The 13,092-nt window shown below is 40.4% G+C and overlaps 1 protein-coding gene across 10 annotated transcripts in view; it reads right to left on the reverse strand.

Moving 5' to 3' along the window:
• Fam149b1 (family with sequence similarity 149 member B1) overlaps positions 1-13,092 on the reverse strand; it is a 33,903-nt gene that overhangs the window by 20,162 nt on the left and 649 nt on the right. For 6 of the 10 annotated variants that reach the window (XM_042690211.1, XM_042690215.1, XM_042690208.1 and 3 more), the window contains exons 2-5: positions 11,003-11,107; positions 8,694-8,811; positions 5,035-5,177; positions 3,713-3,829 (exon numbers count right to left, since the gene is read on the reverse strand). In XM_042690211.1, the coding sequence (XP_042546145.1) occupies positions 3,713-3,829; positions 5,035-5,177; positions 8,694-8,811; positions 11,003-11,107 (483 nt within the window). Of the gene's footprint in view, positions 1-3,712; positions 3,830-5,034; positions 5,178-8,693; positions 8,812-11,002; positions 11,108-13,092 lie in introns of those variants that run through there. The other 4 variants (XM_042690212.1, XM_042690218.1, XM_042690213.1 and 1 more) reach the window with 3 other exon arrangements.

The following is a 13,092-nucleotide window of genomic DNA, read 5'->3' on the forward strand; positions in this document are numbered from 1 at the left end:
AATCTTTTAGAAGACATTTTGGAATATGTATTTGAAGTCTCAAAATAAATATACCCTTGCTGAGGATAGTGGCTTAAGCTTATAATCCTAATTACTTCAAAGGTAGCCAGAAAAAGAGGTTTGTAAGCCTCCATCTCAACTAATGACTGGGTACAGTGGTGAATACCTATCACCCCCTAATGACATAGGGAAGTATAAATGGGAGGACTGTACCCTAGGCCACCCAGGCAAAAAATCAAGACCCTACCTCAAAAATAACCAATGAAAAAAGGCCAGAGAGATAGATATACCCCAGTGGTAGAGCACCTGTCTAGCAAGTTTGAGGTCTTGATTCCAATTCCCAATACTGCTCCCCAAAATAAATAGAAAATAAACATACCCTTTGATTCAATGATTTCATTTGTAGTGACCTTTTTTAAGATTTAGCTATAAGAACTATAGAGGAGTAAGGATTATAATGGTGGAGAGTGTGCTTAGCATACTCAAGGTCCTGCCTTCAACTTCCAATAACCATCCTCCATCCCACACAAAAGCATCTCATCAAAGAATTGTTTATAATTGTCAAAAACCAAAACTAGCCCACATGTGAAAGATATGAGGACAGTTGCTCAAGTAATAATGCATTTATAAATGGTATTGAGTCACTATTGAAGAAAAATAGAAGATGTTCCTAATAAAGTGTTAAGTATAGAAAGATCACAAAATTTGTACGGGAGTTTCATAAAAACTATAAACATCTTGGAGAATGCACGATGCACCTCAATCCATTTTTCCCTTTTCCTAGTAATTATTGTGATTTAATTCAGGCAGGCAATACATCCTCAAAGAACTACATTTCCCAGCTACCTTGTTGACAGATATAGTAAAAAAGATGAGCAAAAGGATTATGTAGGACTGTAAAAAGGACTGTTCAAAAAGGGACCTGTTGGCTATAAGGGAGTAGGTAGTAGGTAGTAGGTTAATAGGTAGTAGAAGGTTAATGTGGTTGAGAAGCCACTGAAAAAATGGACCAAGAGCTGAGAATAGCAGAAGAGGAAAGAAGGGGGAGAGAAAGAAATAATCTGGACAACCATGTCTCAACCAGCTGGCATTACTGTTTCTTTCTTTTTCTTTTTTTTTTTGTCGGTCGTGGGGCTTGAACTCTGGGCCTGAGCACTGTCCCTCAGCTCTTTAGCTCAAGGCTAGTGCTCTACCACTTGAGCTACAGCGCCACTTCCAGTTTTCTGGTGGTTTATTGGAGATAGGAGTCCCATGGACTTTCCTGCCCAGGCTGGCTTTGAACCACGATCCTCAGATCTCAGTCTCCTGAGTAGCGTGAGCTGTCATCCTAGCTCCCAGCTGGCATTTACTGTTTCTTAAAGTTTTTAAAGCAGACCTTTTGCCCCAACCACCCTCCCCCTTTTTTTTTCCTGGGCCTCATACTCTTCCTTGACTTTTCTGCTGAAGGGTGGTACTTTATTACTTGAGCTATACCACCATTTCCTGTTTCTAAAAATCTTTAAATCTGATTCTCATGGAGCCAGGCACCAGTGGCTCACACCTGTAATCCTAGCCACTTAGGAGGCTGAGATCTGAGGATCACCATTCAAAGCTAGCCCAGGCAGAAAAATCCATGAGACTTATCTAATAAACCACCAGAAAACCGGAAGTGGCACTGTAGCTCAAGTGGTAGAGCACTAGCCCTGAGCTGAAGAGCTGAGGGACAGCGCTCAGGCCCAGAGTGGTTAATTGGAGGTAAGGGTCTCATGAACTTTCCTGTCTGGGCTGGCTTTGAGTTTCTATCCTCAGATTTCAGCCTCTTGTGTAGCTAGGATTACAGGCATGAGCCACCAGTGACTGACTACTTCTTTTTTTTTTTTTTTTTTGGGTCCGGTCGTGGGGCCTGAACTCTGGGCTTGGGTGCTGTCCCTCAGCTCTTCAGCTCAAGACTAGCGCTCTACCACTTGAGCCACAGCGCCACTTCCGGCTTTTTTCTTATGTGGTGCTGAGGAATCGAATCCAGGGCCTCAGGCACGCATGGCAAGCGCTCTACCACTGAGCCAACTTCCCAGCCCCTGGCTACTTCTTTTGCTTTAAGGGTTGCTTGTTTGTATGTAGCGCTTCACACTTGCCAGGACTGACCTGAAACTGCAGTATTCTTGCCTCTGCTATTTTTCTTTTCTTTTTGGTGGTACTCTGCATTGAACTCAGGTCTTCTTACTACTTAAAAGCTTTTCTGTGTTATTCCTATTAATTTTTTAGGCATTGTGGGGTTTTAACTCTGGTCTTGTATTTGCTGGGTTAACATACTAACTACCATGTGAGCCATGTCCCCAGTTCTTTTTTATGTTTTTTTTTTTTTGGGGGGGGGGGGCGGTCGTGGGGCCTGAACTCTGGGCCTGGGCGCTGTCCCTAAGCTCTTCAGCTCAAGGCTAGCACTCTACCACTTGAGCCACAGCGCCACTTGCGGCTTTTTTCTTTTTGCTTATGTGGTGCTGAGGAATTGAACCCAGGGCCTCAGGCATGCAAGGCAAGCGCTCTACCACTGGAGCCACCTTCCCAGCCCATCTTTTTTATGTTTTGGATAAGTTCTCAAATTTTTGTCTGGGACAGGCCTGGGACCTAGATTCTACTGTCTATACAGTACTACTTAAAAAAAAAATTCTTACATTTACTTATTGTGTTGCTTTAAATATAGATTTGAGCCACCCAGCTTGTTGGCCAAGATAGGGACTGCTTAACTTTCTTCCTGGGACTTCTAAATGTAATAGTCTCACTCTCCATGTCCCAAGTTGTTTAAATTTTTTTTTTTTGGTTGTTATTGTTGGTTGTGGGGCTTGAACTCTGGGCCTGGGTGCTGTCCCTCAGTAATTCAGCTCAAGGCTAGTGCTACTACTTGAGCTACAGCACCACTTCCTTCTTTTTCTGCTTATGTGGTGCTGAGGAATTGAACCCAGAGCCTCATGCATGCAAGACAAGCACTCTACCACTGAGCCACCTTCCCAACACCTGTTTTAACTTTTTGAGTAAGAAAAAAATTACATAACAGGGTCAGATATGGTGGCACAATCTATTATGCCACTATATGGGAGGCAGAGATCTGGAAAATCAAGATTCTAGGTCAGCCTGGGAAAAAGCAAGACATCATTTCAAAAAATAAACCAAGTGTGGTGGTTTATTTGTTGCAGATGGGAGGATCAAGGGTCTGTAAAGCCCTTCCTGAAAGGTAGAAGCAGCTGCCTAGTAAGCCTGAGACCTTTAGTTCAAATCTGATTATTATAAATGTATATGTATATTATATGTATATTTTAAATATGTATATGTACATTATAAATATACATATATGGCCGGGTGCTGGTGGCTCACGCCTGTAATTCTAGCTACTCAGGAGACTGAGATCTGATCGTGGTTCAAAGCCAGCCTGGGCAGGAAAGTCCATGAGACTCCTATCTCCAATAAGCCACCAGAAAACTGGAAGTGGCGCTGTAGCTCAAGTGGTAGAGTGCTCGCCTTGAGCTGAAGAGCTGAGGGACAGCGCCCAAGCCCAGAGTTCAAGCCCCACAATCGACAATAAATAAACAAACATATATGACAAAATTTTGATATAAACAAAGATTATGACCAATCTTACAGAATCTTCTGTGTTCACCTAATATCTATAAATAAAAAGAAATATCATTCTTTTAATGCAGTTGGCATGCTAGGATATAGAAGTGTATAATAGAATACTTACAAAGCAGAATCTCTTTCTTGAGACAAGGCTGCTTCATGTAAAGCTGAAACAGTGGAAGGAGATCTAGGATACAATCCATACCCTTCACTTGGAGTGATTATTTGCCTACCCAGAATCCTTCAAAATGAAGAAACACACACAATTATGCTTAGTCACATTAAAACATCTAGGCATATTTGAAATAAATGTACTAACACAGAAATCCCATATATACTTAGACTAGTGCTAACTAAAAAGGAATCCTGGGAGAAAATGTGTGTCTTTACTACAGGTATGTCTTTCTGTGATATAATGGAAAAGATAAACCTCAGGGGTTAAAAAAAGTTCAAAGAAAAATAAAAAAATAAGACAAGGAAGCTGACCAAACATTTGTATCTTTTTTTTTTTTTTTTTGGGGGTCCGGTCGTGGGGCCTAAACTCTGGGCCTTGGCCTCAGCTCTTCAGCTCAAGGCTAGAGCTCTACCACCTGAGCCACAGCGCCACTTCCAGCTTTTTTTTTTCTTTTTGCTTATGTGGTGCTAAGGAATCAAACACCCAGGGCCTCAGGCATGCAAGGCAAGCGCTCTACCACTGAGTCACCTTCCCAGCCCTTATCTTTCATTCTCTATATCTTTCATTCTACTATTTTAATCTGAATTAAATCAGCCAAAATGAATGAATGTACAGCCAAAGTAATGAAAGCTATGAGTGATTTTTTTTTTTTTTTTGGGGTAGTGGGGCTAGTAGGGTGCTGTCCCTCAGCTCTTCAGCTCAAGGTGAGCGTTCTACCCCTTGAGCCACAGCAGCACTTCCAGTTTTCTGGTGGTTAATTTGAGATGAGAGTCTCATGGACTTTCCTTCCCGGGCTGGCTTTGAACCATGATCCTCAGATCTCAGCCTTCTGAGTAGCTAGGATTACAGGTGTGAGCCACCAGCGCCCGGCTGAATGATTTTCTTAGAAACAAGGAACCTTATGAAAGTCTGTATATTAAATGGTACAATTGAGATTTCTCAGAGAAGCTCCTGAATTGCCACATGTCTGCTTTCAAGAACACTTGAGAACTGACTTGCAGCAATAAAGTGTATCTGTGTAAAGAAATACATATTCTGATCATCTTATACAAACATGGGATCTTCACACATCCCTTATACTCATATCTCAGCTACTTTACTTAATGAAGAAACTTGCACCAATTAAGAGTTTTTTCTCAACTAAGACTTTACATCACATATCATATTTACATTCACTAAAGACATGCCCATTAGGAAACATGTTCCTAAAAGTTTCAGACACACTTTTGAAATTTTAGTCTTCGCCACAAATACAGGTTGGGCTTGAGTACCTGAGGTGAGGAAAGCTAGAAGTCCACTGTTGGCATTCTTCCTGTAGGCTCACGGTATGCAAACTCGACTTCTTCTCATACAGGAGCTCATCAATAGCCATAAACATTGCCTGCACTTTTTCAGTGGCATTTTGGTCAAGTTCCTAGAAGGAAATATACCCCTCAAATGTTTAGATAAGCTTGACCCTCTATAAAGAAAGTATATAAAATGGGGTATCAGTGGCTCATGCCTATAATCCTAGCTACTTAGAACTGAGGATCATTGTTTAAAGGCAGGCTGGGCAGAAAAATCCTAGACTCCTACCTCCAATTAAGCAGTAAATTAAAACAAAAACAAAACTGGACTGGAGGTATGACTTAAATGGTAGAGTACCAGCCATGAGTGAAAAAGTGAAGCCAAAGCACAGGGTCCTGAATTCAAGCTGTTTGTACTCAGAAAACACACAGATTTTGCTTTAAATATTTAGTCCCATTGAAATATTATTGTATTTACATGAAAGAAAAGTCAGGCAGCTTTTGTGATCTCATGGAATTTTCAAATGTTCTTTCAATTCCAACAAAGATTTACAGAAGCACCTATTTCTAAAATATAATTTTCGCTGAGTACCTGTGGCCCATGCCTGTAATCCTAGCTACGCAGGTGCCTGAAATGAGAGGATCACAGTTTAAAGCAGCCCAGACAGGAAAGTCCATGAGATTTATCTCCAATTAACCACCAGAAAACCGGAAATGGCGCTGTGGCTTAAAGTGGTAGTGCACTAGCCTTGAGCAAAAGAGCTCCCAGGGACAGTGAGTGCCCAGGCCCTTTGAATTCAAGCCCCATAACTGACCAAAATAATAAATAAAAATAAAGTATAATTTTTTCATTAGTCAGGTAATGAGTATATTTCTTTTTTTTTTGGACAATGTCACCCCTTCATTTTCCCCCACAGAAATATCTATTTCTTAAAATCACATTTTCATTATAGAAAGTTTATTATAAATATTTGGACAATACAGAACAGCGTAAAGAAAGAATAAACTATCTTTAATTTCATAACTGAATTAATCATGGTCAACTTTATTGTGTACCTAAGAATTGGATCTTACTGTATTGCTCAAGCTGCCTCAAACTCCTGGGGACTCAGGCTGTCTACTTGCCTCAGCCTCCTGAGTAATTGGAACTATAGGCATATGGCACTCAACCTTTCCTTAATGACAACTAATTTCAGTAGCAATTGGAGCTACCAATAGGTTTTTTTATGGCAAAAGATAGACACATCTGTATATGTTACTTTATATTATGCATCTTCTACTTGATAATGTTATATCCTTGCTCCCATAATCCATCCTTTCAAGAAAGTCTTAGGAATGACTATAAAATGCAGAGCTGATCATGTTATGATTCCATGATACCCTTTACTGAATCTATATTTATGTACTGTTTTATATACAACTGGAAGAAAAGTTGTACCTCTTTTTAAAAGTGTAATATGAGAACTATGTATTCTCACTCTGTAAGAATGTAAATCAGCCTCTGTCTAGTAGAACTTTACCTGAGAATGTTTCTTTCCCAATCTCTTTGTAAACATCTATTAGAAATACATTGCTGTTTTTTTGTTTGTTTGTTTTTGGCCATTGTGGGGCTTGAACTCAGGATCTGAGCCATGTCTCTGAGCTCTTTTGCTAAGGCTAGCTCTTTACCACTTTTCACTACTCATTTTTGAATGGTTAATTGGAGATAAGATTTCTGATTTTTGGGCTGGGAAGGTGGCTCAGTGGTAGAGTGCTTGCCTTGCATGCATGAGGCCCTGGGTTCGATTCCTCAGCACCACATAAGCAGAAAAAAAAAGCCGGAAGTGGCACTGTGGCTTAAGTGGTAGAGCGCTAGCCTTGAGCTGAAGAGCTGAGGGACAGCACCCAGGCCCAGAGTTCAGGCCCCATGACCGGCTCCCCCCCCCCCCCAAAAAAAAAGATTTCTGATTTTTGAGTGGTTAATTGGAGATAAGAGTTTCACAAGGATTTTTCTGCCCAGGCTGGCTTCAAGTCATGATCCTCAGATCTCAGCCACCTGAGTAGCTTGCTGCTGCTTATTCATTTTCCATGTCTCTAAGCAACTCTTCCATTTCTCAGTCTTTAGCTGTCTCTCTTAATTCTATCCTTCAGTTCACTACTATTTGGTTTTACTATTCCCTATCTATTGAGAAATTTCAAGTACTATTTACTTCTAAGAGTTTTAATTGGTTCTTAATTATCTTCCTGTTTTTAAACTAAAACCACTACCTGCTTTGTTTTAAACCTTCAATAACTTTTTTAGGATTGTAACTGGGGTGTCAACCAGGGCTATCTGCTTGCCAGTCATTTAACTGCTGAGCCTTGTTTTATGCTTTCAGTTTTTGTTTGTTTGGTCCTGCGGTCTCTTGCACACTAAGAAATGCAGCCTATTACTAAGCAGTACTCCTACCCTTATTTTTTATTTTGAAATTGGATCTTTTTCAGTTGTCCAAGCTGACCTCAAACATGTGATCCTTCTGCCTCACATCTCCAAGTAACTTGTATAATAGGCTCGTACCCTGCTAGCTTATTGTCAATCTTTTCAAAAGGATTTAGCAATTTTTGTAAGGTATGAAATGTGTACATTGAAAGTTTTCAATTTCGGGGCTGGGAAGGTGGCTCAGTGGTAGAGCACTTGCCTTGCATGCATGAGGCCCTGGGTTCAATTCCTCAGCACCACATAAGCAAAAAGAAAAAAGCCAGAAGTGGCACTGTGGCTCAAGTGGCAGAGCGCTAGCCTTAAGCTGAAGAGCTGAAGGACAGTGCCCAGGCCCAGAATTCAGGTCCCACGACTGGACCAAAAAAAAAAAAAAAAAAAGAAAGTTTTCAATTTCATTATGACAATTGATTATAATCAATTTGATTAATACAGACTGAAAGAGATATTGAGTTAAAAATACCTATTGAAGCACAGTGATGAATCACATAAAATTGGTCTTTTAAATTTTCTTTTAAGGTTATATTTTTTTTAAATAATTCGGGCTGGGAATGTGGCTTAATGGCAGAGTGCTTGCCTAGCATGCATGAAGCTATGGTTTAATTCCTCAGTACCACATAAACAGAAAAAGATGGAAGTGGTGCTGTGGCTGAAGTGGTAGAGTGCTAGCCTTGAGCAAAAGATGCTCAGGGACAGTGCCCTGAGTTCAAGTCCCAGAACTGGTTTCCCCAAAAAACTGGATAACATTTTGTGCAAATATCCTCAGTTTTCTTAATATATGGAAAGCAAAAAAAAAAAAAAAATGTAAAAGCAAAATTAGAACCACAATCTACATGCTATTTTTCACCTGCCTGTTTTCATTTAATAACATTTTAAAGGAAAGTAATAGAGAGGTTCATTAGTAGACTTAATATGTTAACAGGGTGGCTTCAGAGTCTAGAGCCAGCAGCTTTTTAAGTCAAACATTAAGCATCTCTAAAGCTCAACTACTGTATCAATAAAACACAGCAAATATTGAAGAAAGCTAAGGATTAATGCTTCTTTGCAAATGTTACAAAGTGTGAAAAAATTTAAAAATTAAGATGTAAGTGAACAATACAGAAGAGAGAGGAAATCAAATATACTGATAAATTCTAATTCCCAGAGTATCTCCCACAGATTCCATGAGACTGATTCACATACAACTCACACCATATCCCCAGGAGAAGTCTGAGCTGCCTTCTGTGCCTGTATAACTTGGAAAAGCAGACCTTGAATTCCCAGTGTCGGTTGATGTATAAGGTGATTCTTGGGTGATGTCAGACTCACTAAATGCAGAATTTGGGAGGAAGAAAGAAAAAGAAAAATTCTCAACTTTCCTCAAATTTCTGCAACGTATCAGGTTATAAGCATAAGTACAATATCAAAGGAACAAGAAAAAAAGAACTTGAAATTCAAGATGTATAGGAAAATCCTACCTAATTTCTATAGAATTGGTGGCAGCCATTACAAATAATTATATTCATAGTTTACAATGAGTAGTTAGTACTATATAACATACTCTAATTATTTCTAAAGGTATTTCAGACATATTTATTTATTTAGTCAGTTATGGGGCTTGAACTCAGGGTCTGGGCACTGTCCCTGAGCTCTTTTTCTCAAGGCTAGTGCTCTACTACTTTGAGTCACAGCCACTTCTGGTTTTCTGGTGTAAACTGGAGATAATCTCATAGACTTTCCTTCTGGGGCTGGCTTTGATCTCAGATCTCAGTCTCCTGAGTAGCTAGAATTACAGGCCTGAATCACCAGCTCCAGCTGTTTATTTTTAATCTTCCAATGGTTGTACATAGGGGTTATAATTTAGCATGTCATTTATGTATCCAGTCAGAAATATATGGAGTTTCTCAAGTTATGACACTTTAATAGTTTACTGAGTACTTTTGCAGATCTTAATCTCATTTAATCTTTGTTACTACATATGATGTAGACCCTAACCAGTTTCACTTAAAAAACAAAGAATTAGAGATTTGGTTTGAGGTTTTAAAACCTGTTTTTATACCTTGTATTTTTTCTGTGATAACATTGCTTTCTTGTGCTTGCTTGTGCTAGCTAAGCAGGTGCTCTACCACTTGCTTTGTGCCCTTTTTACATCAGTTATTTTCAAGGTAGGGTCTTGCTCTACTGGGACTTGAACTTAGCTGTCAGCTTTTCTTGTTCACAGCTGGCACTCCGTTGCTTGAGCCACACCTCCAGTTCTAGCCTTTTGCTAGTTAATTAGAAACAAAAGTCTCTTAGATTTGGCTGTCTGGGCTAGCTTCTAACTTTGATCCTTAGCCCCTGAGCAGCTAGACTGTAGTTATTTGCCACTGGTACCCAGGTGATTTGTTTTTGTTTTTGTTTTGGTCAGTTGTGGGGCTTGAACTCTGGGCTTGGGTGCTGTCCCTGCGCTCTTCAGCTCAAGGCGAGCGCTCTACCGCTTGAGCCACAGCGCCACTTCTGGTTTTCTAGTGGTTTTTATTGGAAATAAGAGTCTCATGGACTTTCCTGCCTGGGCTGGCTTTGAACCAAGATCCTCAGATCTCAGCCTCCTGAGTAACTAGGATTATAGGCGTGAGCCACTGGCGCCCGGCTTGATTTGTATTTCTTAAAGCAATTTGGGTCCGGTTGTGGGGCCTAACTCTGGGCCTGGGCACTGTCCTTCAGCTCTTCAGCTCAAGGCTAGCACTCTACCACTTGAGCCACATCACCACTTCCGGCTTTTTTCTTTTTGCTTATGTGGTGCTGAGGAATTGAACCCAGGGCCTCATGCATGCAAGGCAAGTGCTCTACCACTGAGCCACCTTCCCAGCCCCTTGATTTGTATTTCTTAAAGCAATAATTGCAGTTAATGGGGAGGTGGGGAAGGAAGTGATAGCAGGGGGAAAAAAAGGAGAAGGTAAAACGCTTGATAGGAAATGTACTCATTACCTTACTCATGTAACTATAATCCCTCTGTATATACAAAAAATTAAAAAGCAACAAAAAATTCAGTTAATATTTACTCAGCAGCTACTATAGATGCTAAACAGGGTGTCAAGCCATACATACTTTTTTTAAGTATATGTTTCATTTAGTCATAACATCATATAGATATGATACATTGCCAAGTAATTTGCCCCAAATTATTCAGCAAATAAACAACAGGACTAGGATTGAAAATCAGATACCAGACATCTCCTGCATCTAACTTCCTAACTACTTCATAATCAATTCTCAAATATTATGAAAATAAATAATGTTGTTGCAAACAGCTAACCCAGAGTGAAAATTAAATAGCAGTGATAGTACTGAAAATGTCTGACACTATTGCCAGGATGTCCTTGAATTCATAGGCTCAGGCAGTTCTCTGTGTAAGCTTCTCCAAGTCATAGACATTGTTTTATTAGCACAGGTTTGATACCACTTACTTCAAAACAAAACAAAAAACCTTTGCCATTGACAAGTGCAATAAGCAAGCAAACAAGTACACTGTGTTATTACCTTTGAGAACTTGTATCCTTTTCATGGCTGTCATTGGGAGAGGAGACTTCATCCACTTTCTCTGGAAGAGGATGATGATTAAGAGCAGGTTTGGTAATTCCTTTCCTGTGAAAAATAAAGCAGTTATATATATGTTTTTTTCAGTCGTGGGGCTTGAACTCTGGGCCTGGGAGCTGTCCCTAGCTCTTCAGCTTAAGGCAAGCACTCTACCTCTTGAGCCACAATACCACTTCCAAAGTTATATTTCTTGCAAACAGAAAATACTTTCTAGTAACTTGATTTGGAAGTTAGTCACCTACCTTCTGCCACTCTACAACTGTGCTGTCTAGTGTAGCCACCAGCCAGTTACACTATGGCTCATTAGAATTGTGTTATAAGTGTACAACATATTGGGTTTCAGAGTCTTAGGAAAACAAAGAATACTATAGCAAAATTTTATCATCTTCTTTCTTTTTTAAAGTTGTTTTTATAAAGGTGATGTACTGAGGGGTTACAGATATGTCAGGTAAAACGTACATTTCTTTTTGGACAATGTCACTCCTTCCTCAGCTCTCTCCTAGTTTTTCCCTCCCATCTCCACCCACAAGTTCTATAGTTCATTTTCAACATAGTGTCTACTGAGTACCATTGCTGTTTTTGTTCATGCTTTGTCCCTGCATTTCTGTCTCCCCTTACCCTCCCAAAGGGACATAAATGAACAAACAAGAAAAAAAGAAAACAAAAACAGCAATAAAGAAAAAACTTCATGGGGCTGGGAAGTTGGCTCAGTGGTAGAGCGCTTGCCTTGCATGCATGAGGCCCTGGGTTCGATTCTCCAGCACCACATAAGCAAAAAGAAAAAAAGCTGGAAGTGGCGCTGTGGCTCAAGTGGTAGAGCGCTAGCCTTGAGCTGAAAGCTGAGGGACAGCTCCCAGGCCCAGAGTCAGGCTCCACGACCAGACCCAAAAATAAAATTAAAAAAAAATAAAGAGCCGGGAGATGGTGGCTCACGCCTGTAATCCTAGCTACTCAGGAGGCTGAGATCTGAGGATTGCGGTTCAAAGCCAGCCCGGGCAGGAAAGACCGTGAGACTCCTATCTCCAATAAACCACCAAAAACAGGAAGTGGTGCTGTAGCTCAAGTGGTAGAGCAATCGCCTTGAGCTGAAGAGCTGAGGGACAGCGCCCAGGCCCAGAGTTCAAGCCCCACGACCGACAAAAGAAAAAAGAAAAAACTTCATTTCCATTTTCTGGAGTTTGTTGTGATAAGTTTTGTTATCTTTAATACATATTAAAATAATATTTTACAACGTTGGGGGGGGGGGGAAGGGGGGTTAAGGAGAAGGATTGGGATTGGGGGGGAGGGGGGAGGCTGGGAAGGGATGTGAAGGGTAAACCAAAGGAGGAGGCTGCAATGCTTGGTAAGAAATGTACGCATTATCCTGCCTATTTAATTGTAACCCCTCTGTACAGTATTTTCACAAATAAAATAAAATAAAAATAAAATAAAATAATATTTTAGATATGCTGAGTTAAACTATTTTCATTGCAAATTGAAAATATAGTAAGATATCACATATTAAAACGAAACAAACTAGTTACAACATTAACCAAAATTAGTCACAAATTCAAATGTTCTCCAATTTACCAGCAAAAAGTAAAAAGTGTTCAAGTGGTAGAGCATCAACCTTAAAGGCAAATGCTAAGGGACAGTGACTCAGGAGCAAAAAACAAACAAAGAAACAGATCCTCTTTTTTGGGGGGTCCGGTCGTGGGGCCTGAACTCTGGGCCTGGGCACTGTCCCTCAGCTCTTCAGCTCAAGGCGAGTGCTCTACCACCTGTGTGCCACTTCGGGCCTTTTTTTTTTTCTGCTTATGTGGTGCTGAGGAATAGAACCCAGGGCCTCATGTATGCAAGGCAAGCGCTCTACCACTGAGCCACCTTCCCAGCCCAAAAACTGATCCTCTTGATGCTTAAGAGTTGCCAGGCAGTATGTATAATGGTCCTGACCACAGTCGCGCTCTATTAGAATCAGTTCAACATCAGGTTGTACCTCTCAGGGCGACCACCTCCTTCCTGGTTGGCTGTGTTACGTTTGACACACTACAATG

This window comes from Dipodomys spectabilis, unplaced genomic scaffold, assembly GCF_019054845.1.
Source record: "Dipodomys spectabilis isolate Male_0828 unplaced genomic scaffold, ASM1905484v1 ptg000136l, whole genome shotgun sequence".
Classification (NCBI taxonomy): domain Eukaryota; kingdom Metazoa; phylum Chordata; class Mammalia; order Rodentia; family Heteromyidae; genus Dipodomys; species Dipodomys spectabilis.